At 42.2% G+C, this 26366-nt stretch overlaps 1 protein-coding gene across 3 annotated transcripts in view; it reads left to right on the top strand.

Annotated features, from left to right (window-relative positions):
* The window catches only part of lyst (lysosomal trafficking regulator), a 54050-nt gene that overhangs the window by 15516 nt on the left and 12168 nt on the right, over positions 1 to 26366 (top strand). For 2 of the 3 annotated variants that reach the window (XM_053332715.1, XM_053332717.1), the window contains 24 exons: positions 2696 to 2786; positions 3714 to 5817; positions 9350 to 10298; positions 10414 to 10599; positions 12651 to 12804; positions 14774 to 14985; positions 15128 to 15194; positions 15539 to 15648; positions 16318 to 16687; positions 16768 to 16924; positions 17040 to 17213; positions 17312 to 17472; positions 18184 to 18374; positions 19029 to 19274; positions 19692 to 19865; positions 20771 to 20920; positions 21832 to 21969; positions 22053 to 22251; positions 22343 to 22468; positions 23295 to 23919; positions 24830 to 25010; positions 25500 to 25669; positions 25781 to 26011; positions 26185 to 26351. In XM_053332715.1, coding sequence (XP_053188690.1) covers positions 2696 to 2786; positions 3714 to 5817; positions 9350 to 10298; positions 10414 to 10599; positions 12651 to 12804; positions 14774 to 14985; positions 15128 to 15194; positions 15539 to 15648; positions 16318 to 16687; positions 16768 to 16924; positions 17040 to 17213; positions 17312 to 17472; positions 18184 to 18374; positions 19029 to 19274; positions 19692 to 19865; positions 20771 to 20920; positions 21832 to 21969; positions 22053 to 22251; positions 22343 to 22468; positions 23295 to 23919; positions 24830 to 25010; positions 25500 to 25669; positions 25781 to 26011; positions 26185 to 26351 — 7333 coding nt within the window. The remainder of the gene's footprint in view (positions 1 to 2695; positions 2787 to 3713; positions 5818 to 9349; positions 10299 to 10413; positions 10600 to 12650; positions 12805 to 14773; positions 14986 to 15127; positions 15195 to 15538; positions 15649 to 16317; positions 16688 to 16767; positions 16925 to 17039; positions 17214 to 17311; positions 17473 to 18183; positions 18375 to 19028; positions 19275 to 19691; positions 19866 to 20770; positions 20921 to 21831; positions 21970 to 22052; positions 22252 to 22342; positions 22469 to 23294; positions 23920 to 24829; positions 25011 to 25499; positions 25670 to 25780; positions 26012 to 26184; positions 26352 to 26366) is intronic. The other variant, XM_053332716.1, reaches the window with a different exon arrangement.

Here is a 26366-nt window from a genome sequence, read left to right as displayed (position 1 = left end):
TTAATGTAATTGTATTTTTAATTATATGATACACCAAATATAATTGTAACATCATCTTTCTAAATAGATTTCACAGTATTGGTGTGGGAAACTGTACCATGGAGGTAAAGGCAGCTACTCTGTCTCTTAACATCTCCTATGTGTGACAGTGAGTTGTGAACACTCTATTTAGGGGCTCATGTTAAATGATAGGAATGGCCTCACAGTAGCAAGCATTGTTTGGTCTACTCATTGGCACCAGGCTCTGACAGAGCCCAGTGTTTCCTGTGCCTACACATTGATGTACTCGTCTGCAGACTCCACCAGCAGAACTCAGGCTACGCTGCACTAAGTGTGCTTATATATTTTAATCAGATCTGTGAGTTGACCAGTGTTTTTGGGTCAAGTAACAATTTAGAGTGAATTATGGGGCTTTCCACAGTTCTACACATACAATGAATTGCAGTTTAGTAGTCTAGTGTCAAACAAGGCAAAAGCTGAAAACAATGTGAACTTTGAGTGTTGCAGCTCTGTGTTTTTCTTAACCAATTCCTCACATCAGACACGGTGCACAGCTGAGCAACAGCGTACATAAAACATAATAGATTTATGAAGTGTTAAGTGTTTTGATGCTGGTGATGTAAAATTAGCTGTGAATGTGAATAAACAGGATAAATGCCAACAAAATATGCCATAGTGTGACATGGCCATATAGGATCCATCAGCCATGGATGCCTTTTGATATAATATAAATGCCAATCTGTTTAAAAGGCTACAGATGTGAAAGATGTGATCAGTGAGTCATTTTCATGCCAAACAGTGAAGTGTGTATGATTTATTAAAAGGATTTCCACTCTAATCATCTTATCTGACAAACATGACAGAAAACGTGTCAAAGAAAAGAGAAACTGTGTTCTATCTTTCTTAGCATGTTGTTTCATAAAAGTTTTATAGCTTCTGGGATCGCTAGCTTTTCCTTCACATTGTAACCATTCTGAACCAACATAATGCACAATATTTTTGGTTGAAAAATATTCCAAAAGGAAATGAGTTCATAAGTCCACCATCCAGCGTTCTGTCATGCTGGATTTGGCTCACAACTAAATAAGCATTTTTGATTGGCCGATGTCAGCTCTATCTGCTCACTAATGCACTGCTTTTATACATGACCATCATACATTTTAGATACTGTCAGGTGATAATGAGTCTCTAAAAACTAGTGCCAGTAACCATTGTAGCACCAGAATAGAAACTAGAAATTAATAAAATATAAGAGCCCAGAAATGCTTCAGCTGACTTCATTTGTCACCAGTGGAACCAATCAACACTGTTACGTAGGCAATGTTGTCACTCGCTATATGTATAAAAAAAAATGTAAAATACATTTTTCACATCTGTATTCTCAACAGCTTTTTAAAATCTGTTATTTTGTGCTGGTGTTTTTCTAACACCAGCACAAAATATGGGCCAAAATATGCACGTTCCACGTCCCTTTAAAGAAGTGTATAATTTTCTGACTTGGGGTAACAAATGCATTATTGAATGAAATATTGTAACGTGATGAATATGACCCTGTGTAAGTGTCTCCGTGGCCGAGTATTCGTTATATCTCTCAGCTAATTTCACACACACACACACACACACACACACACACACACACACATACATTGTGTTTTCTCTTTTAATGGGAGCTTTCATTACAGAAATTGAATACATTCATGTGCCAGAGTGTTATCACAAGCCCCAGCTGTGTGTGTCAGCAGTGTGCGTCTGCATCAGCTGTGTTCTGAGTAGAGTCACATTCAGGGCCAGACACTATAAACATTTATCTGTAAATGGGATAGAATCATTTACTATTAACAAAACATGGTTTCAAATGATAAATCTAGTGTTCAAATCTAGTAGAAAATGCTTTTTGACTGCGTTTGATCTACTATGCTGTTTTAATACTCCCACCCCCCCACACCCCTCGATAATATTTCTGACTCTGCTATGTGACTCACGGGTCATGTCAGTATAATTTACTGTGAGTAATAGAATAACAACTCTTATTTATTACATTACTTAAATTTAAACTAAAACCAGGATTTTTATAGTGACATAAATGTAACAAAACATAAAGTCTGACATTCCCACTCTTCTTCATGACAGTTTAGATGAACAATTAGTAGTTTAACATTATACTTAAGATATCTAAATGATCCTGGAATAGAATTGACACACAAAATGTAATAGTTTAAATCATGGTAATTCCCACTGTATAAAACATTGAAAAGAAGATGTGCTTTGTTCTGACCAGCAAGCTCATCATTTTTAATTCACACATGAAGGAGTAGGTTGATTGTTTTAATTAACACATGGAGGAGTTGGTTCTCTCTGCTGTGAGGAATGCTCTGGAGAGACATGAGATCCTCCAGGTCTCAGAAGTAAGGCTGTCAAGTAGATGCTACATTGCTCCCAGACACACTTACACTGTTGACTAACTTACTAGCTAACTAAATGCAAATGAGACTGAAAATCAGTTTGGAAAACAGTTCAATTTAGATTCAGCATGAATCTTTAAAGTGACTGACTGCTTGATAAAAGTAAGGAGAACCATAAGGACATTGGTATTGATTACGGACAAGAGATTGTGTCAGTGGGAGTGTCTTGATGTGACATCAGACTGTGACCAAAGCTTTCTCGGTAACCTCAATGTGTTTTGTTGCATTGTCAGGAGTTGACCTGCCGGGAGGAGCTGCTCACTTTGCTGTTGTCTCTGCTGCCGCTGGTGTGGAAGATCCCTGTACAGGAGGAAAAAGCCCCAGGTTGGTACCCACATATACTTCTATATTACTTGTTCTCATTCATGTTGATGTTAACAGTTCATGCCTCCCACCATCCAGCTGTAATAGCATGTGACCAGTTCTTATTCCTGGTCTGTAACTAATGGTAGCAATTTACATACTTCACTTTATGAGTATAAAATTTGCTTCGAATCGCAGTTCTGTGATGTGCAAAAACTTTTAATATCGTTTGTACAGATGAGCCGTGCTGCAGACTGAATTTCATGGGTCAGCAATGTTCTAGCTGTGTTTATTTATATATTTGTTTCATTTAATCTTTAATCTCTTTTACGTAATGCTTTACCGATTATTAAGGTCAAGCAGTGTTTCTAGCATTAGGTTTGGTCTGATGACATGGAGGCGATGGAATGTGAGTGTGAATAGTGTTCATCAAACAGCTTATTTTTATTTATAACGTACTCGGTTTACTTGATTAGCACTGCGGACAGTGTATCAGACTTAGTTTCAAATAGATAAATCAGTTTCTAACAATTTTAGCGTTACAAACTAAGGCAGTCACAAAACAGAAGACGAGTGACGGCAAAGGCCTGTGACCTTAGGATGACACCGGTATTTAGTACTGGACTGATGAGCCTCTCTAACATGGACCCTAGACATTTTTACTTTAATTAATCCTTACACACTGAATGTGTTTAACAAACAAGGATTAGCTGCTGACATGCGTCTGAGCTGTATGGTTCTTATCTAACCCTTTTTTTTTGTAAATTGAAAAGTCAGTCTTTGGGAGAATGGTGTTAGAAAAGTATTAATATTAAGTCCCAAGGCCAAAAATGTAATTATTTGGACATTAATTACCCTTAACTTAGTCTGTACATCTAGAAATGCATTTGTACTTAGTTATGTGCGTCCAGAATACAACTGATGGATGATGTTTCACTGTGTTGACAGATTTCACCCTGCCGTCCCTACTGGAGGTTTTCCTTAACTGGGAGGTGAAGGCCGTCCCTCTCAGAACAGGACAGAAGACTGGCACAGATGAACAGGATCCGGGGAAGAGGTCACGTGTCGGCAGCGGCTCCTGGAAATCACGGAGGTCGCGCAGGACGGCCCAGAGATATTCTGTAAAGGATGCTCGGAGGTCCCAGGTTTCTACCTCAGATTCAGAAGCCAACTGTGAAGACAAAGCTGTCTCGGGCCTGGGTGGCCCAAGGAGCCGAAGGTCACACGGCTCCACCATCCGGGTAAGCTGTCAACATCATCGTTCAGACGCCTCGCAGTTAACATCCACCGCCACCAACACAGAAACCATGAGTGCCCCATACCCTCATCCCAGAGCCCCTGGGTCCCAGATAACAGACACTGAAACCCTGACAGACCCCGCTGCAATATCAATTTTCAACCGCATGGAGAACTCGCCCTTTGATCTCTGCCATGTGTTGCTTTCACTGCTGGAAAAGGTGTGTAAGTTTGACATGAGCATCAACCACAACCCTGGCCTGGCAGTCAGCGTTGTACCCACTCTCACTGAGATCCTGACTGAGTTTGGAGAGTGCTGTGGTCCAGGGGGAGGGGTTGGAGGTGGAACAGCAGCAGAGGAGCTTGCTGGAGGCTGGACAGAAGAGCCCATCGCCTTGGTTCAGAGGATGCTCCTACGCACCATCTTGCACCTGATGTCGGTGGATGTGAGTCAGAGTGAAAACCTTCCAGATAGCTTGAGACGCAGCCTGACAGATTTGTTGAGAGCCACCCTCAAAATCCGAAGCTGCTTAGACAGGCAGACAAACCCCTTCGCTCCTCGCCCCAAGAAGACCCTGCAGGAGGTCCAGGATGACTTCTCTTTCTCTCGCTATCGCCACAGGGCGCTGCTGCTGCCGGAGCTTCTAGAGGGGGTACTGCAAGTGCTGCTGGGTTGCCTGCAGGCTTCCACACCCAACCCCTTTTTCTTTAGCCAGGCACTGGAACTCATCCATGAGTTTGTCCAGCACCGTGGCCTGGAGCTGTTTGAGGCCACAGTGCTGCGACTGGAGGGACTCGGCAGGGCCAGGGATTCAGAAGTAGGAGGTGAGGCCTCAGAGAGGCTACGAGGTCTCATTGCAGGTGTCTTCAAGATCATCAGTGCTGTTAAGAAGGCAAAATCAGAGCAGCTGCATCAGTCAGTGTGTGCAAGACGACGTCACCGTCGCTGTGAATATTCCCACTTCTTGCATCACCACAGAGACCTGTCAGGTTTGCCTGTCTCTGCTTTCAAGCAGGCCGCCAGACGTAACCCCTTTGAAGAGGATGGAGAAGGCAAGGAAGGGATGGAGGGTGATGCGGTGCGTTACCCTGAGCGTTGCTGCTGCCTGGCTGCTTGTGCTCACCAATGTCTGCGGCTCTTACAGCGCCTCTCCCCCAGTGGGCCTGCTGTGTTGCAGGTACTGGCAGGGGTGCAGGCTGTAGGAATATGCTGTTGTATGGACCCGTGCTCAGTAGTAGGACCCCTGCTGCATGCCTTCCAAGCTCCAGGTCTGCGTAGTTACCAGTCTCATATTCTCAGTGTTCTGGGAAGACTGATCCTAGACCAACTTGGTGGTGGTCAGCCCTCAGAGAAAGCCAAGCTGGCCTCCTGTAACATCTGCACTCTGGACAGCAGCCAGCTGCCAGGTCTGGAGGAGACACTACAGCACGGGGAACCTTCAGCCATTTCTACCAGTCTGTGTTACCGTTCCCAGGGTATTCTGCCGAGTGGAGGGGGGGCAGAGGACATGCTGTGGAAGTGGGATGCCTTGGAAGCCTACCAAGAACTGGTATTTGGTGAGGACTGGCAGCTGAGCCAGCAGATAGCTGGCCATGTGTGCCACCTGACCCTCCGGGGCAACGCCATAGTTCAGTGGCAGCTCTACACACACATCTTCAACCCTGTGCTGCAGAGAGGGGTAGAGCTGGCCCACCATGCCCAACAGCTGGGGGTTTCCACTGTCTGTACTCAGGTCTGCAGCTATCACACGCAGTGCCTGCCAGTGGAGGTACTTCTCATATACATGCAAACACTACCTGCCCTCCTCAAATCAAGGTGAGCTATTTTACATCACTCTAAAATGTGTTTTTCTGAAGTCAAAATATTCCCTGATCAATTTTCCTGTTGACTGCAATTCAGAGTTCTGATAAAGATTTAAATATTTGTGTTTTACATATTTTAGGTAGAATAATGTGCAGCAGCAAGTTGTCTGAAAATGTTAAATTTTCTTGGATTAAGTAAACTGAAACTATGTGGTTAGACTTATCTCTCATTACATTAAAGTGATGCAGTTGGAAACATTGAAAATGTCTCACTCAAGAACTGGATGCTGCTTCTTTTTTTACCATCACATAAAGCAGATACAGTTCGGCAGCTCCGAGGAAGACACCTAATCCATTTGAACATTGTTTGCCATTAGATCTGTCTCTGCAGGTCATTGCTAATTGATGCTAATCAATAATGTATTAGTGCTCTGTGGACGGAGTGAGACGTGGAAGATTATTGACTGTTTATGTAACATCTTATGAGTACAGTAGTCTGCAAGGGATGTGTTTATCTGTATCATTTTTACATTTGAAATGTTAATGCTGCCAAAATTAAATTGGCATAAAACTGATTACTTCATGCTTTGATATCATTAGTTGAATAGTTGTATCTCTGTATGTTGCCTGATACAGTCCAAAGACATTCAGGTTCAGGACACTCAGAAGTGTGAATGTAAGTGTGAATGTGTTTGTCTGTCTGTGTAAGTTAGCCTGACTAGGTAGTATCCCTCCTTTCACTCAATGCATGCTGGGATCGGTTCCAGCCCCTTGCGACCCTGAACAGGATCAGTGTGTATAGAAACTGGATGGATGGATGCTTTGAGGCGTTCTGTCAGCAGTGGGCTGATAGGTGTCCTCATTTAAATTCAGAGAATGGTTTTCTGCTCTCTGCAGGTTTGACTGACATTCAAAGTCTTTACAGCTCTGATGTCTTTCATGTGAGCCTTTTCAAAAGACACTTACAGAGACAATTTGAGTCATTATGGCTATGTAAAAGTCTACATTACACATATCAGTCTTAAATCCAAATATATCTCTAATTCACAGATCATGAGTCATGTACTACCTAAACTTAACATCATAAATGTTCCAGATTTCCCACAGCTATCTCAATATACTGATGCCAAATACATGTTTGTACTTTATATGCATCAAGAGGTCCTCTAATATGATTAGTTGTACCATGGATTCATACCTTAAGTACTTTAATTTGTAGTTGAAGTGAATTTTCAGTACTCAGTAAATTAATTCCATCAATAAAAGTGCAAGTAATGAGGCAATACATGGCCTGATTTAGCCCAATCAAGCGTATTGATTAAACTATTTACCACCAATTAAGGGCACAAAATAGTATTTGTTTAGATTGCTCTTAGATTTAACCAGAATAGCAACGTAATCAACATACTGTAGCTACAAGATTGCAATTTTTTTTTCTTCTGGCTGTTTTGAACAACAAAATAGCTCTGAATTTCACTTTGTTCAGCTTTTAATTGTCTTGTATACAATTACCCATTTGAATATATTTTATCATAATAATTACACAACTTTATCAAAAGTGTGGCTCTTGGCAGAGCAGAGTTTGCTTACTGTAATCCATACTGGTTTTATGAATGAAATGTAGACTCATGTTTTTTAGCCTGTAACATTGGCTGCCACAGTGTAACACATACAACAAGATCGAAGTGATGATAGGATAGGATAGGATGATTCTTCCTGGATTATTGTTTCTGAATAAGACAATATGTCACAAACTGCCCATCCTTGCATATGTTCAGTCTCACTCCATTAAACCATACAGCTCCATCTGCTGGGCTTTTTTTCATAAACTACTGTAGGTGTAAGGTTAGCTGACCCCAATAATAATTGTGATCGTTAAGCTAATCAGTTGTGAACCTCCCTTAGTTGTCCATCATTCATTTATTTCATGCACATTCATGTTTAAAGCATCTAGTACATGTACTTGTTGAACATGGCTATTACTCCAGCTATCTTCACATACTGGTCTTTAGCAATAGTCTGCTTGCCTGGGCTCCATGCAGTTCTCACTATGTTGTAGATCAAGTTATAGTCAGGACAAATATAAGTGATTTGCATCTGTAGTTAATTCATAGAGCACAGATGTTTTCATGTGAATTGTGGCTCAAATGGTCTCGCAAACGTCAATAGTGTGTTGAATAAATATGGGTTAGGGTTAGATTAGGTTCGGATAGGTTACATTAATATTGACAAAATATTTATGTGTGACTGATATTATCCTTCCAATAAATTAGTTACCCAGTGATACAGAAGTCACTTTTTTCATCTCAGTTTTATAGTGTCTACATTGATTTAATAACATGCCCAACAGGAGAAGTTGTTGTTGCGAGATAACCGAAAAGAAAAGTCCTCTCCTCAGAGCTGTACATCATCTGACATCTCGACTGCCTCTTCATTATCTCACACTGCCTCTGTAGCTTTCTGCAACAGAACTCCACATTTTTCAGATGAGAGTATTACATAGGCAGGCTAATGGATCTTCGTCCATACAGACTCGCACACCACTAATGAAAAGAGGAAATGTTCTAAAAAAGCAGAATTAATCAACTTAACATTAATTAAGAGGAAAGCTGGAGAAATGGTTTGAATTAAGGAAAAAATCAGCAAGTTAATAATCTATTAAATTGATATATTTCATGTTCAGAGTTTCAGCTGCAGATCTTTTCTGTGGCTCAATATTACTGGTAGACAATCCTCTACAGAGGTCTGAGTGTTCTCCTTAATAATAGTCAATGTATAGTGTCACCACATCTCTTGAGAGTCTTTTTTAGCTCTAACCAAATTTTGCTTTAACCTTCACAATTTAAGTTAATTTGCTCAGCATTGTTATGGCATAATTAATAATTCAGAACTGCCTTAATAATGTTACACCAGTGGTAAATAAACTTAATAAGCTTTGTTTAACTAACTGAACATATGATTCAGCTCCAGATAACTTTGTCACAATGTCACAGAAATTTGTCGTTTGATGTTGCTCCGTCAAATAAGAACATGCATGTCTTGCCCAGCAACAGCCCGACAACAGATTTTAAAAAAACAAAACAAATGGTCTATGAAGTAGTAATGTGCGAGTATGCAAATGTTGTGTCCTTCACAGTTCATTTATCATGTTAATAGCAGTTGGATGATTCTTTTAAAGGCGTTTTTTGTGCCCCTTGGGGGGAAATGATTATCTGTGACCTGATGCAAGCAGATGAAATAAGGGCTGTAAGAGTGGGAGCAGTCCCGTGCGATGGCTGTGGCTTGAGTTTTAATAGACCAGACTCAGTTGTGATAATTATTTTGCTTGCTGGCAAATCTACCCACCGTATTAATCGGTTCTTTGGCTCCTGTTAGACACGTACTGTATTCTTCTTGGTTTTGTAAGTCAATTAATGGGATATTTCTTGAAGCTGAAAAATGAGTTCTGAGTGTCTGAGTGCACACATTCATATTATCTGTTACTGTAGTTTTTATCTCGATGTTCTATTTCATCTTGCTTATTTCTTCATATTTTCTGTTAACAGGGTGATCAGAGATCTTTTCGTTAGCTGCAATGGGCTCAACCAGGTGACAGAGCTTATCTACCTAGACCAGACCCGCTCTTTGGCTCTGAAGGTGTTTGAGACTCTGATTATAGGCGCTGGACACCACCAAGTAGACGGGATGCTTCAGGAGCTGGAGAGTGCTGATGCTGAGGAAAAGGAGGCGGTTTTGGGCCTGGCTGAGGACCTGGGGTCCCGAGGAGCTGGAGAGGGCCCGCAGAGCCTCAGCAAGTTCTACGAAGGCCTAAAGGAAGTGTATCCGCGTCATAAGACCCGAAGCGGGCAGGGACGAGGACCGGGCCGCAGCCGAGCAGAGACCCACCTCCATGTCATCAACCTCTTCTTGTGCGTGGCCTTCCTCTGCGTCAGCAAAGAGGCCGACTCTGACCGGGACTCGGCCAACGACTCTGAGGACACATCAGGTTATGACAGCACAGCCAGTGAGCCTCTCGGTGGACGGCTGCCTTACCTTTCCCCCGACAGTGTGGCTCTACCCTCCAAGGAGCAGGTGCGCCGGGCTGCTGATGTTTGGTCGGTGTGTCGGTGGATCTACCTGGCCAGCCCCTTGTTCCAGAGGCAGTTCTTCAGGCTAGGGGGACTAGATGTGTGCCTGCGTCTCATGGCCATGGTTATCCAGAAACTTTCCTGTAAGACCAAGGATGGGAAAGTGAAGAAGAAGAGGGACAGTAAGGGCAAAGGCAGTCCCGAGACCACGGTCCCAGCCACTTCGCTGGGAGTAGAGGAGACGACTCAAGATGCAGCTGACACCCACTGCACTGCACCACCTGAGGGAAAGACCAAAGATCCAGCAAAGAAGCTGGAGGAAGAGTGGCAACTGCAAAGTATTCGTCTCCTCGAGGCTTTACTGGCTATTTGTCTACACAGTGCTAACTCAGCCCTGCAGAGGATTGAGACTGAACTTTCTTATCAGGTATGTTGAATTATAATGTATTGAACAGCCAATCTGTGACCACATCGAACACAAAACAAATGTACCTTGGCTTTAATAAGATGTAATTAATTGCCATGTCTTCTCTTGTCTGTAGCTCCAGTCAGTGGAAGAGACCCTGTTTGAGGTGAGAGACCAACTCTCTCGCTCAGGGGTGGTGAACTCTGACCTCGCTGTACCTCTGTTCGACTCTCTCCTGAGAGTGGCCCTGGCAGAGGTGTCATCCTGTCCTGATCCCCCTGAGGAGAAGACAGACAGGGTGAGTCCTGCCTTTGGAGAAACTGTGAGTGAAGTTACCAGTACCTTTTTTATTTGTTTAATTCCCAAATTATTTGAGCTACAAGTTCAGGTTATAGTCAGGCTCTCTTCTACTCCTTATCTTCTCTGCTAAGCTGCATTCACTTCATGAATTCAAGCAGAACTTCTAATAAAAACTATGAATATGTGCACCGGATGTATTTGTCTAATGTACACTACTGAATGGTGGTTAAGTTTCTGTCAGTTTCACTTCTTTTTCTAGTTTGCTTTCTGTTTTCCTCTATCTTGTTGTTTTACGTGTTTTTCAAGCAAATTCCCATTCCTAGTTTGAGAAAAGTAGTAAATTCATCCTAAGGTGTCAGAACTACAGTCTACTCTAGAGAGATCAGACCTTATACAAAACATACATCATTTTAAAGACATGTGCTCCCAGAAACTGCTTTATGTCATGGGCTTTACCCAATAATAGGAACTCATTTTCCATTTTTGCCAAATGATCTGCTGTGTGGCAGCGTGAGACTAATACAGGTGTTAGCTATCAGATGAATAATACATATTTGCTGACAAAAGATTAAAAAAATGTTTCATTTGCAGTTGTATTGATTTATATTTTCCAGTCACCGGGACTGTATCTGCCATTTCTCTGCTTTATAAAATATAAAGAGCAGTGGTGTTTATTTAGTAGACAACCATACAATAAAAAGTAAAGCCATTTTCTCAGCCAGGCGTTGTCAAGCATCAGGGCTGCTGTGTATGACCACCTCACACTTTGTTGCTAAGCACCCGTTATCTCCCTGACGTACAACAAACCAACAGACGTAAATAATGATAGCCCTTGTTTAGAGCAAGCTGTGGAAGCAAACACTGGAGAGCTTGTCTTCATTTCGAGACCCAAACCGGTCATCAATGTTATTTTGTTTACTGAAAGTTCCTCAAGCATAGTCTTAATAAACATGTGCAAATCAGATCAGTTGTAATATTTAGACATTTTGATCATTTCTCACAAATAATAAATAAAATACAATCAATAAACTAATAAAGTAACACTTCAGTCTTTCCCGCCTCTGTAGTTGTGATGGTTTTGCTTTATTAAAGAAGAGTCCAATTTTCAAGACCATATATGATAAGATGACTTTTTTTCTTTTTTAATCATCGATCTGGGTTTTTGACTGTCCTCACATGAATGACTTGCGGGGCTATGGTGGGTGGTGGGTGTCTCCTGTCTGGCAGCCTAAGATTTGTTTTGCACCAGTCTTAAAATGCTTGTCAGACTAAGCCTGTTCCAACACAGGAGGATTTGGCATTTTATATAATAGATTTACCTATTTCCTAAGAGCTTAGTTCTTTCTCAGTGAGCCCAGCAGAGTGTGATGTTCACTTAACCATTACAAGTTTGCACTATGAAGCCCCAAGATTAGTCTTCCACAGCAAAGTTTGTCCACTGAAGGACTATTCTTTGTAATGTTATGTTCACCCGCAATTGAATATCAAAGCAGCCTAGTCTTCTTTTTGAAAGGAACCGACGTGTGTATTACAGTAAGCCTCTCCTTTGAACCGCTTTGCTTCAGTGTGTGTGTGTGCACGCGCATGTGTGTGTGTGTTTGTGAGCCTATGCGCACATATGATGACTGTACACGACAAGGAACTGGGCTGTGTGAGTGCCACGCAAGTCAGCTGATATTTGTCTTATGACCTAAATCTTGTACTTTTTTTCCCCCTTCATCACTTGAAAACATTTTGTTGGCAATTTATTCGCTGCATTAGTGGTAGAACCGCTGCTTGTCATGCTGAGTAAGTATATTTTAATGTAACATTCTTAGACAAGAAGCTTCCTTTCTTTCTACGAACAGGACAGGGTAAGCTCTTGCAAAATTAGTCTAATCCTAAAAACTTCTTGAAAGTTACACAGGCGACGGTCTTACTTGGTAAGATATTTGTATTGTAGTGGATAGAAATTCATGTCGTTTTCTTGTCGCCTCTCTCTCTCTCTCTCTCTCTCTCTCTCTCTTTCCCTCTCTACCTATTTCTCTCTCTCTCTCTCTGTCTTTCTTTGTCTCACCCTCTTTCGGTCAGAAGCTCCAGGTGTTGGCGGAGGGGGCGGCCCCTGCAGGCGATCTGTCTGAGGAGGTGGATGAGGTGCAGAGCTGTGGCGTCAAGCCCCCCGGAGAGGAGGAGGGCTACGACGCCGACAGCGAGAGCAACCCTGAGGACATGGCCAAGCAGGAAGAGGGTAGGACCACACTTAACTAAACACTCACTCCCATTTACTCCTCCTCAGGAATTCACGACTCACCGCTTTAAATAACATTAGATCCGACTGGTTTATTATTTGCCCAGTGCGCTTTACTTTTAAGTCTAGTTACATCCTCTGCAGATTCATTTTTCAACCTTTTTTACTTCCCTGGGGTTATTTATTTTAAGAAAACTTTAAATCACTTTAACTCCACGTACTTTGTCTTCTCTACTATTTGTTTTTGTTTGTGGCAAATGTCAACAGACTAAACTTGATGGATTGAGGAGTCATGTCTTTACCCTTTAAACCTGCTTATTTTTAGCCTTGGGAAACCGCAAGTCGCAACTACAAAATTGATAATTCCACATATTCACATATCCATATCCACATATGCATTAGAGCAATTCTGTGCCTTCACTTGGAAAATGTTATATTAAAAAGCATTATGTTCTTTACACAAGGTTGCAAGGTTAATGCAGGTGAAGGCTGCTAATATCTTGTAAAATACCACATCCTTATTTGGTGTGATCTGGAGGATATTTAGCAATAACAAGCGGTTGTTTTTTGTTGCGTAAATATGACATAGCAGAAACAGGCCGGAGCCCTTCTTTTTTTCTTTTTTTTTTCTCAGAAAAGCCTTTTAGGTCAGCTCCGCTTTTCCAGTCTGGTCTGGCAGGTTAAGAACGTGGTGTGATTACCCGGTTACTTTTTCATCCACTCAGAATAGAGTCATTGTTGTATTTTTTACAACTGCAGTTGACCACACTCTGTGGCCCCATGAGCTGGATCTTGTGACTCAAAGTTCCCATCAAATAGAGACTTGGACTTCCTGTAAAACTTAACGTGTCTGTAATGCTGATCCCATGCTAGACATATGAGCATACTGTAAATGAACTTCAACCAATACAATAACACTTTTTTTTCTTTTCTTTTTTTTTTTTTACAAATTTCCAACTCTCTATCCGTCCTCTCAAATCAACCTTTTTCTTTTCTGAGTTAATATCCCATTCTTTTAAAGTTTTAAACGATCCCTCAAATCGTACCCCAACATTCTGGTTCAATAAGTATTACATCATATTAAGGAAGTAAAGATGCTTTAGCGCTAATTGCTGCTAGTGGTTGAATTCCAGACTAGTTTGAAATCCATTCAAAAATTCTAAATTTTAAATGCTAATTTCACTTTCTCCAATTTGATTTAGTAATAATCCTGAGTAAAATTGTTCCAATTAAAGCTGTAATCTAAGTATGTTTTACGACATGTTATTTGATTGACAGTCAAGTGTGCCATTTGCTAATTTGACATCCCCTCTTTGCTCGACTTTGTATTTTATGACTCCAATAACTCCCACAATAGCAGCACGCAATCAAATCAGGATGCCTTCTCAGAATACGTCTTTCACATTATGGCCATGTTTTCCTGAGGGTTGCATCTCCTTGGCTCTTAACTACATTTACCAGAATTTAACCTCGGGCCAAATACAGACATCTAAATTTACCACAGGGATGACAGTTTGTGTACGCCTTTTAGTTTATATTTACTGAGAGTGATACTGTATGTATTTGGATGTGTGAGTGTGAAGGCAAACTGTAGCTATGCATCGAGAGGAGAGAGAGAGCCAGCTTCATTAATAAAAGGAGGTCCCAGAAGCCGCGTGAGAGCCTGCTGGGCTCCTCTCCTGTAAATCATGAGGGAACTCCCATGCTGCTCTGAGGCTGAGCAGTGGGCTGAGGCTAATTCATTTTTATGAGCTGCCTCCAAGATGGGAGGTTGGAGCTGAAGCAGGGGATGCCTGAGGACCATGAAGCTGTTTAAACAACACGCCCCTACCAGTGTGTGTGTGTGTGTGTGTGTGTGTGTGCGTGTGTGTGTGTGTGTGTGTGTGTGTTTCGGGGTCATTTCTCCATGTCTGTGCCGGACAAAGTGTCTTACTCTGTCTCTGATCTTGGTCTGTGCTTGTTCTTAAAGGAGTGAAGGTGGAGTCGGCTGTGCTGCGGGAGTTAGCGGTGGTGGCCGACGGGCCCAGGCGCGGCGTGCTGCTGTTCCCAGAGATCTGCACAATGGAGTTGCAGCTCCTCGCCACCGGCTCCCCAGACCTGGAGGTCCTGAGCCATGTGTTTCACAGTCTGCTCGGTGCGGTCCACGCCAACAGCCGCAATGCTGCCTTGCTCTACGACCAGGTCAGACTGACCTCTTCCTTCTTTTCTTTCTTTTTGCACCACTTTAACATGTAACTGCTTCAACAGTCTATATTTATCTGACTTTTTCTCCTCAACTGCGCTCTCAAAAAATATGACTGACCCCTTGTTCTGATCTTTACAGGGAGGAGTCAAAACCATCCTGTCTGGCTTTCATAACATCCTCAGTCAAACAGACCCTTCCTTCAAAGGTTTGTTATTTGTTTAGTCTTGTCTGACACTGTGGGGTACTTTCTTGTATGGTATCTGTGGAAAACATTGGGTACATTATTTTTTTCTTCCTCACCATATGAACAATTTGAATAATTCTGGTTATATGAATTGTTGTGGTCAAATTCTATATTTTAGATTTGAATGACTATAGGATTTTATGTATTTGTCACACTTATATTTGATGTTATTTGAACCTCTTTGTTTTTCTGTATAACCAGAGTGAAGCAGGCAGTGATGCTGCTGTGTGTTTTTGCCTGTGGTCTTCTGGTGCATGCCCAACAAAACTGTTTACGTAATCTGCTCTTCATTGGTCCACATTCAGATTGCCAGACTGTGCTAGTGGAGCTGCTGGTTGCCATGGTGAGCCAGCGAATCACAGCGGAGGAACTGGCTCTATTGATTCGCCTCTTCCTGGAGAAGACCCCACCTATTGTAAATAGTAAACCTTATCAGTCACTCAACAATGCACTGTTAGCTTACGTTAAGGGTGTTGACACTGATTACTTATGCTCACAGCACCTGCACAGTGCATTTCTCAGTAGGAACAAGTGCTTTTTTTTTGTAATACATCTTCCTGTCACACTCTCTTCTCACTTCTTGATTCTTTGAAAAGCATCAACACATAATGCTCTCCTGGGCCCACTTCATTGTATATACAATTAACACCCATGTGTGCACAGCAGATGTGATGCTACAACTTATTATCGCAGGTCTGTGTTTAATTGGAATCAGCAGCAGACATCATTAATAACCTGTCTCCAAGAAATGGATTTCCAAAAGGGAAGAGGGGAGTTTATTTTTAACCATGCAAACGTAATGACATGTGACCTGTGCTTTCTTTCTATGAAAATGAGACACATCAGTGGCTGCAGTTGTCACATGCGATTGCGTTGCTCTATTTGCTATTTCCATTACTATTTATTTAGAAACTGTATGTGTCCTCAAATGTGTGACTTGTCTCTATCTCAATATTATGTCTTCACACAGATTACTCAGATTATTCCTCATTTTACCTAATGTAGAGTCATAATTGAAAAGTTTTAAACACCCACATGAAATGTTGGATGTCTCTCATATCCTGTTTACTTTGTTACCTGCCAGGAGATTTTACTGAATGGCATCCTACAAATTGTCGAAGCCAACATGAATATAGAACCTCTTCACTTGCTGACCTTTCCAATAATCCTCGGGGCTTCGACGCCAGGAGGGTTGTCCCCTGGCTCCAGACAGAACGGTGCTGCCGGAGGGAAAAGCGTGGGTTTGCTCTGGAAGGGCAAACTGTCTCCCGGGCGCAGGGAGGGGGATACCGAGTTCAGACCGAGCCACCTGTGTTCCTCTCCCTGGCACATTGCTCCCCTCCACTTGCCCCTGGTAGGGCAGAACTGTTGGCCCCACATGGCCAGCGGCTTCAGCGCCTCTATGTGGCTGAGAGTGGCAGAGCAAGAGGAGAAGGACGGGGACACAGACAAAGGTGAGAAACAGATCCTTTACCTAGTGCCTAACCACTAAACATCAACTGGTTTTGAGATATCTTTCATTGCTGTTTTCCAGAAGAGAGAAACCCTCCCACGGCTGAGTCCCACCATGGTTCCTCTCAGGCTGGGAGCAGATTAGTAGAAGAGGGCCTCATTCATATTCTATCCATGGGCTCCAAGGCATTGATGCTGCAAGTGTGGGCAGACTTCTCTACAGGCTCTCTCACATTCAGGTGAGTGCCAAAGCAGACTGCAGTTTCAAGCCTGTGTATGAGCAATAGGTTACTACTTTTCTAAAGTGTTCATAGTTTATGGATCCTGAAATATTTGAATGCACTGTTCCCTCAGGATTTGTATAGACCCAAACGATGAGATAAAAGCAGGGCTGTTGGCGCAGGCGGATTCTGCTGGGGGACTGCTCAGGCCAGGCCAATGGCAGCACCTTGGCCTCACTTACACCCAGCAGCCAGAAGGCAAGAAGAACATCCATGGCCGAGTGGTCGTATGGGTGTGTGGCATCAGGTGAGAAAAATGTTTTACAGGAAGAATACAAATCGCTGGCTGTTTAAATCTGCTGAATGAGTGAACGTAATATTAACTTCATCTGCTCCCTGTTTCAGGAAATGTGAGGTGTCTTTGGACTACACCTTACCCAGAAAGTCCAGTTTATCATCCGACAGCAACAAGACCTTCTGCATGTTGGGAAACTGTATGCCATCTTCTGAGGAGCTGGCGAAGCAGGGTGGACGCTGGAATATGGGCACTGTGCTTCTCTTCAACGGTAGGACTCCTGTCATCATACTTCAACAAGCTCTTCCACACTTAATCCCAGTCAGTCACTCATCATCTTACTCTACATGCATAAGTACAATCTTTTTTAATCCTTTTACATAATTATAAATATGTGTTTGGCCTCAGTACTGCTCCCTGGTGGTATATTAATTATGTCTTCTGTCTGATAAACAAAATAAACAGTACAGACATGAATGCTTTGTGGTGCTCATCTAGTCTGCTGGCTGTAAAAATCTGTTGCTGATGTGACGTCTGGCATGCTGTAGATTCTCAGCATTCTCTCACTGAATACTTCTCTTGTTGCCTCTAATTGGCTGTGAATGGTTCGCATCGAGGCGATCTCAACCTGTGAGTCCAACTGATGTCTTTGGACAAGCTTTAGCCTCTCCGCTTGTCTTTGGAATTCAGCAAGGGTAGCTGTTTATTCTCGGAAAAGAAGGACTGAGAGAGTTTCATGAAAACAACAAATAAAACATCAAAGTGCAACTTTGCATCACGTCATGTATTATTACCTTATTGTTTATTGATGGAATGATGTAAATCATTAATTCATGGTGTTGATTCAGGGTCCATTTTGGATTTCTCCTTGGAGGAGAGTTCTCCCCAAGACTCTGGGAAATTAAGAAAAGTATCTACATGCTACAAAAAAAAACAATTTGGACAGTTATTTCAACTCTAAATGTTTGCCTCCATATCTCAGGGTCTAGAATAGGATCTGAGGAGGCCCTCTTCCTGTACAGCAGCGGGCCTGACCTCTCCTCAATCATGCCTTGCAAGTATGGCAAACCCAGTGGGACATTCTCCAAGTTTGTCACTGAGGAAGGGCTGAAGTGTGAGCAGGTGCGAGAGCTTCTGATGAAGAGCAAGGACGTGGACACTACAGCTTTGGTTGTAAGTTTAAGTGAACATGCAACATCATGACACATCAGCAAAACATGAAATAAATAAGAAAGAAATGTGCATCGTCACAGTTGTTGAGCTGTGATCCGAATTCTGTGTGTCAGTTGTGTTAAAATTCAAGTTGACACTATTGTTAAACCTTGTGTTTGTACTTTGTCAGTCAAGTGCTCTGTTAGTATAGCAAATTCCTCCTATGTCTCATTTATTGTTTCATTTCATGGTGTATGATTTATGCACTGTTCCAATTAGTTGTCATTAATGATACCGTGTGGTGGGAAGTAATTTTTCCCCAATGGAAAAAGCTATTACATTTAAGCTGCAGCTATTTCAGTGAGACTGAAAATAGTTCTTCTCCCATTAAATTCTAATGGATTTGTTGATAATAGCTCAGCTCGTATAAAAGGAAGAATGAATGATTTTCCCCTGACATCTTGGTGACTTTCCATGCTCTAACCGGGTCTAACTCAGATCTAAATCCATGTTAGAAATTGTAGCCTTGGGCTAGCTAGGCTCATCACTGGGGTCTAATTGAAATTTAACTCTTACATGAAGATCTACTAAATTCCTAATCAGCTATTCTCAGTTACAGGATGAGACTTTTTCCTGAAAACAATAATTGTGTGTGTGTGTTGTGTTTCTCCACAGGAGAGCCTGGCAGTAGTGTATGCTCCCAGCAGTCCCAGACTCTATACTATCTACGAGCCTGTAATCAGACTAAAGGGTCAGGCTAAGACAGTGGTTACCCAGCGGCCCTTCAGCTCCAAAGAGGTGCAGAGTGTTTCCCTGGAGCCCAACGCTCTCAGGGCTCTGCTCCCCACTGAAACCCAAGGCCTGCAGAGCGTCCTGCACAAGATAGGAGGGACGGGAAATTTTGTCTTCCTCTTTGCACAGGTAGGATGATCAATACTTTTAATGGAGCATTACAGTTGGAGTCGATGGATTTCACACATGGGAAGTTGAGGTTTTGAATAATGTGTAATCACAATTTTACATATTCACTTTCACTGTATTGACTGAGTTGGTTTTGTGCTTGTCACTTAATTCCCTGCTGTAGTAAAGTAGACAAGACCATTACTCCTTTACAACCTTTTTAAAGCCAACAAACAGCATATAACAACATAGAGAAAATACATTTTTAAGTTAAAATGACAAAGTTGTATTTTGAAATGAATTACCTTTTGTTTGTGTTTGAACCATATGAAATCATGTAATAAAAGGAAGCCACACCTAACTACGTACATTCACATACATACATTTAGTTCAACTGCTGTGCTCTCTGTCCCTTATCTCTGTGTCTGCGGCGTCCAGACGGTGGAGCTGAGTGACTGTGAGCAGACCCAGGCTCTGGCCCTGCGGGTGCTGCTGTCTCTGTCCAAGTTTAACCAGCACCGCATCCACGAAATGGACTGTTACCATGGTTACTCAATGATCCACCAGGTCCTCATCAAGTCCAAATGCATCGTGGGATATCATATGCTGAAAGTGAGTCACACCTTAAACTCATTGCTGTCCCCCTGTTCCCACAACCTCTGCCGATCCGTGTGGTGAAATATATTCACCGTCACTTGTTTTTACCATTAATCTGATCCGGCCCGACACGCTGGTGCCTCTCTGAGCTGGTGTTGGTGACCCTGCTGTTGCTTGACCCTCTGGATGTGTCTGTAATTGAGCTGTGTGATGGCCGGGCACTGAAATAGACTCTGCCTGACTTGATGAAACACTGAGCTCCTGCGGAGTCACAGAGCACTTGTGATTGCTGTTGTTTAGGCTTCCACATACTGTATTATATAACTCCGAATATGCTGATTGATTATATTAAGCACTTGTGATTATTCCTATTTAAACATGTAACATGTTACAGTTGTTACAGTTGTTTTTTTTACTTGAACTTTTCCTATTTATGATGCAGAGGTAATCTCTCTTTTGTATCACTCTATCAAACCAGCTAAATTTAACATCACATTGGACTACAGCTGATCACTTTCCAGGTGGATTAATAATGTAACTTACTTTTTACGAGACTTCAAGCGTGTCTTTTCGTATTCCTCGGTCTACCAGAGACCCAAAGGACTGTAGGATTTATGATCACTGCAGTGAAGCTGGTCACAAATGATCGGCTTTGATCAATACACACACGACTGCTCAGGAAGTAAGTGGCATTGGTTTTGACTGAGTGATAATCACTCCAAAAAATTTCATGGGGAATGTATCGATTTTCCTTCTCTCTGGGGTTCTGCATTGTAAGGTTGTTTCTAGTGAAGGAGTGATGATCAATATGTGGGGGTATGTGTTGGATTAGAGGAGGCAGCACTCTAGAAGTTATCATACAAACACTGCAGGATGTATGGCTGTGTTTTTGATGTGGTGGCCACATTGTGTCTGTCTAGACTCTGCTGGATGGGTGCTGCAGTGGACCCATCCTAATCCTGGGGGATGATGATCAGTTCCGTCTGGACACGGAGTCTGTCGCTGTGGTGCAGGACATCAGGCTGCTCTCAGACATCCTGTTGGATTGGAAGATCTGGGCCAAGGCTGAGGTAAATATCTGTATTACTATGAATCGTATTTCAGTAGTGAAGCAAGAAAACACAAAAGGTTAATAAAGATATGTAGATAGAAATATAGATATATAGAAAACAGAATATAATACATTAAACTCATAAGAGACCAGCAGTCATATTTCCAAATAATCAATTATCATAAACTAGTAAGAGACAAGAAATAGAGTGTTAAAAGATACTGATACTCTCAGTTGACTAAATTTAAAATGTTTTTCTTAGATCTGTTATTGTGTTTTTTGCACATCAGAATTGAGCACAGAAGTAAATAGAGCATTGTCACTGTGGTGTCAGCTAAATTGATCCCACTCAGTAAAAGCAAGAATGACTGAACCAGCACATTTCATTTTTCTATCAAGCTCTATTTATGTCTTCATATTCCTGATGAAATGTGTTAATGAATTCATCCAGACAGTTAAATAAGATTTCACTTAAAAAAAGTAAATGGAAAATTAGTTTAAAGTGAGATTATGTAACTTTAATACATTTTCATTAAAATAGAGAGGAGTAATTTTGCTGACTCCTCTCTACTGTCACACTGCTTTCACTAATTTGTCATTCCGTTAGTGTTACTTTTCAACTATTCATCAAAAGTTACACAGTTGAGACTAATTTTCACACCTAAAAGTGGTGGTTTCCTGTTACAGGAAACCAAAGTGAGATGAATGCTGTTCTGTAAGATAACAGAAGTTAACACTGTATTTTTTTTAAATTTTTACATTATTTTTTTAAATGTAACCCAGTTTTAAATATTCAGAATAAACACAATATGATCACAGAAAAGAATGAGTCCTGTATGTTTATCATTTTTTTTCAACATCTCTCAAACTGTTTATTCCCACATACTTTCATGATCCATTGTCATTCACTGTTGGTGTTGTTTCTGTCAGTGTGGAGTGTGGGAAACGCTGCTTGCTGCCTTAGAGATCCTCATCAGGGTGCATCACCCTCATCAGGTCTTTAATATCCGTCAGTTCCTCAAGGCTGAAGTTGTGCATCGCTTCCTGCTCACCTGCCAGGTGTTACAGGTATGCTGCTGTCATAAAGCTTTCATCACAGCACCTTTCCTCTCTTCAGAGACGATCACTGATGGCATTATGTTTGTCTTAAGGAGCATCGGGACGAGCATCTGACTGCCATCCCACAGGAAGTCTGTTTGTCATTCGTCAAAATCATCCAGGAAGTATTAGGGTCTCCTCCGGACCTGGACTTGCTCAAACTGATCTATAACTTCCTGCTGGCCGTTCACCCACCCACCAACACCTACGTCTGCCACACTCCATCCAGCTTCTACTTTTCTCTGCACATCGGTGAGGAGGCGGCTCAGCTGAAAGCAGCACATCTGTATCAAGGTTCCATTAATGTAATGCACTGAGTTGTTTTGATGTCTCTTTTTGTCAGATGGGAAGCTGTACCAGGAGAAGGTGCAGTCCATTATGTACCTGCGACACTCCAACAGTGGAGGAAAGTCTGCCAGCAGCTCTGTGCTGTCCCTCTCCCCCATTGTCTTCCCTGACATCCATGAAGGTACAGCTGCTTCAGCTATATAACACTGACCTTAAAGCACTCACAGGCATCCATCACAGTGAAGATAATGAAATAAAACCCTCCAGTTTGTTGCTTGGAATGACATTATAAATAGGAAGATTATCATTGCTTTTATGTGTGTTGAACATCTTAACATGGAACATTTGTTCAGTGCTGTATCAGCCCTTTTCGCTCTGTGATGAATTAATTAGTCATCAGAGCTTTATTTTCAGTACTTAATGTAAACATAATCACCTCTGTGAAAAAGCTGAAGCATGAACATGAGGTCATCACATGTTTTTGTGAAAACTCCCTCTTATCTTCCTTTTTGCTTTTATTTTCAAAAGATTTAATCATTGTTTTTAACAATGGTTCCTACTGAGCCCTTCTTTTCTATTGTATATAAATCTTTTTAACTGCACCATTTTATCTCTTTTTATCCAAGCTTTTATTGTTCAGTTCAGTTTTACATTTATTAGGCTCTTTTGTCATCATAATCTTGCTCTTTGAATTGTATTTCTGGAAAGCATTTATAACTTTAGGAAAAGACTATAAAAATGAAACGGCTTTGGCTGTGATAACTTGCAACAATGCAAAGAGATAAAACTTAGTACAAAAACAACTTGCATTCCTTGTTTAGCATCCACATCATTCTTATTACTTATCTCACTACTATTAAATGAATGATTCTTTTGGTGAACGGTCATGTCTCTGCACAGCCACGCTTCTTTCAGTATTCCTGTTGTGCATTGCACCTAATTAAACATTGTAGCGTTCACTTATGAATTCTGATTACAAGTTGTGAATCGTGTTGTTTTGTTTCCAGGCCATCTCCATGCTCCTTCCCCTGAACATGGAGGTGATGATCAGTCGTTACGCCCACCTAGTCTGGCACCATCTCCATACTCCTCCCCTCTGCTGACACCGCGCCTAAGGCACGCTGGTTCAAGTGAGGCAGGTGAAGGTGACGGGGTCTCCCTCACCACTCAACAGGCTCTGGGCAGCACAGAAACACTCAAGAAGGGCGGAGGTGACGAGCAACTCCTGAGCAGTTGTGAATCAGCGAAAACTATTTGTGACTCAAAGGAAGTAGGTGAGGGAGGAGCTCCATGCACCCCTTCCATCAGTGTAGAGGAGGAGCGGGATGAGGCAGCAGAGGTGGACAGCCTGGCAGAAGGCAGCGTGGGGGTCGCAGAGTCTGAGGACAGATTCGACTGGGCCAGTGACGAGGCACCTCGGCGCCCCGACAGCCTGAAAGGCATCCAGTCCTTCCAGAGGAGCCACAGCAACCTGGCCAGTCTGGGCCTGGCCTTCCCAGCTCCAAACGGTTCATTGGCTATCAGTCGCTGGCCCAGTGCAGCTGACCGTGGCTCCATGCCGGAGGAGTGGGAGAGCTACACCTACTCTCCTGGCTATGAGAGGGCGCACAGCAAGACTGAGTCCAATGACCGGTATGCCGTGGTCTTCAACAAGGCTTATTACATACAGTTTTACTGTGTGTCATGTTGTTGAATTGAATGCTCAGTGTCAATACTAATAACTCAGCCAGCCTATTCTAAATTTTTGCAAAGGTAGAAATGAAAAAAGACACCTTGACCACAAGGTTGTTTTGATAAAGAAGACCTGTGATTGGATTTAGATAATCCTATTACAGCAGTTGAATATGCTAATAATAAGATAATTTTCACTACCGTGACAATTTCTCGCTACACGCCAGCCATCTGCTGACCTCAAGCTGAAAGGAAAATAAAAAGATTTGTTCATTGTACTCCAGTTCTCTATTACCTAATAGGATAATGTGGGCTGTCAGACTTTAAAAGATCTGCTTTCATTTGATCGTGTGTTTCAAGCAGCGCAGAAAACCACTGTGTTTATATCCTGACTGGCTGTGTTAATTTAATGTAAATATATCATTTTAACAGTGTGTTTAGTTTTATAGTTTTATAACACTGCTGTGCAAAATATTCACTTCAGGTTATCAAAACAAATTCTAGTGTTCAAGTGCCTGCTGTGTACTGCGTTAATTTTTACGAGTCAGCGTTTTATATGGTAAATACAAAAAAAAGTGCAGGTGCCAAAATATTAAAGATGGCACTAATGGGTTTCTCTATTCTAGCAGAGCTGATTATGAAAATACCTTGTTTGAGTACAATCACAACACTGACACTGTAATACACTTATCTCAATTAGAGTTGTTAAAATTAACGGTCTGCGTAACCTAAAATTCTATTCTGGCACCAGCCAAAGGCAAGTGAATGGGAGAGTCCAGACTTCTGACAGGTGCTGTCTGTTATCAGCAGCTCATTGTGAGAGCAGAAGGGAGTTCATCTTCATCAGTAAAATTTGAGCTTTGTGTCTCAGGTCAAGCACAGAGGACTGCCTGGTGCTCATCTGCTGTGGACTCTATGATCTTCTGAGGGGCGTCCTGCTCCTGTTGCCTGACCTCATGCTCGAGGAAGTGATGGATAAGCTCATCCAGCCTGAAGCCCTCATTGTCCTGGTCAATCACTCATCACCTCTCATCCAGCAAGGAGTCATGAAGGTTGGTTCTGTATCCTCTTTGATGGATGTCACATTAAAGCAGACGGAGTAAAAAAAAAATCACTTGTGACACAATTAAATCACACAGTGCTTCCCAATTTAGTGCGTTTTTGATTATTACTATTTCTAAAATTGTCATTTAAACTTTGTTTTTATATTGGGCTTTCCTCCCAGTGAGTCAAAATGTCACGCAACATTGTCAGAGTTTTCCAGACAGCTTGAAAAAAAAATATGATCTTAAGTTGACAGAGCAGAACAGTTGTATATTCTTCTTATTGTCAACAAATCCCCTCAAAAGACCAGAAGTGCATGAGTCTTTCTGTCAATACTTTATGACTTGCACTGCCTGTGGCACCGAGCACACTGGCTCCTACTCAGACCGGGGTAAATAGTGATTTGGGAACTATTTTCTGAGCTTTTGGTGCTCTAGTCAGTACTTATAGCATCAAGAATGAGCTAACAGAGCTATTATTCTGCTTCTCTCTCCCAGCTGCTGGACGCCTATTTCAGCAGAGCCCTCAAGGAGCAGAAGGAGAAGTTTCTGAAGAACCACGGCTTCTCACTGCTGGCCAACCAGCTGTACATCCATCAGGGCAGCCAAGGGCTCCTCGAATGCTTCCTGGAGATGCTGTTCGGGCGGCCGGTGGGCCTAGAGGAAGAGTGAGTCCAGAGAGTTTAAAACATATCTATATAGCAATTTGATGCACACACATTTTTAATGAATCAGTTGTACATGATCTATCCTAATTTTTCTTCTGTGTTAATTTCCAGTCTGGATCTGGAAGAAATGGAAAATATCTCCCCCTTCAGAAAGCGCTGTATCATCCCAGTGTTGGGTCTTATTGAAAACTCCCTGTATGAGAACTCCCTGGTGCACAACATCCTGTGCATGTTGCTGCAGCTCCTCAACGCCTGCCCTAAGCTGGCAGACATCCTGCTAGACCACGGGCTGCTCTATGTGCTGTTCAACACTCTTTCTACCCTCAATGGCATGGAGAATGGGTACGGCTGCCAGAACAGGGGATAATTCATTCAAAACACCTCCATGAATTCATGGGTTTTGTCTTAAATCTCTGAGCCATGAATGAAATAATTAATCCTCTCACCGTTCATTGATCTTGCATATACAAGACTTCCTGTGCTTGATATTGTCTTGTTTTTCATGTCCTCTGTAGTATTCCCCTGAATGACTACAAGCTCCTGGTGTGTGACATCCAGCAGCTGTTAGTAGCTGTGACTATTCACTCCTGCAGCTCTTCAGGGTCCCAGTACTTCCGCATCATCGAAGACCTCATTACCTTGCTGGGTTTCATGCAGACCAGCAAGATGCGCCGCACACAGGGTGAGGGCTGGATTT

This window comes from Scomber japonicus, chromosome 14 (assembly GCF_027409825.1).
Source record: "Scomber japonicus isolate fScoJap1 chromosome 14, fScoJap1.pri, whole genome shotgun sequence".
Classification (NCBI taxonomy): Eukaryota; Metazoa; Chordata; class Actinopteri; order Scombriformes; family Scombridae; genus Scomber; species Scomber japonicus.
The sequence above is the reverse complement of the archived record's forward strand: the minus strand, read 5'-3'. Positions and strand labels throughout refer to the sequence as shown.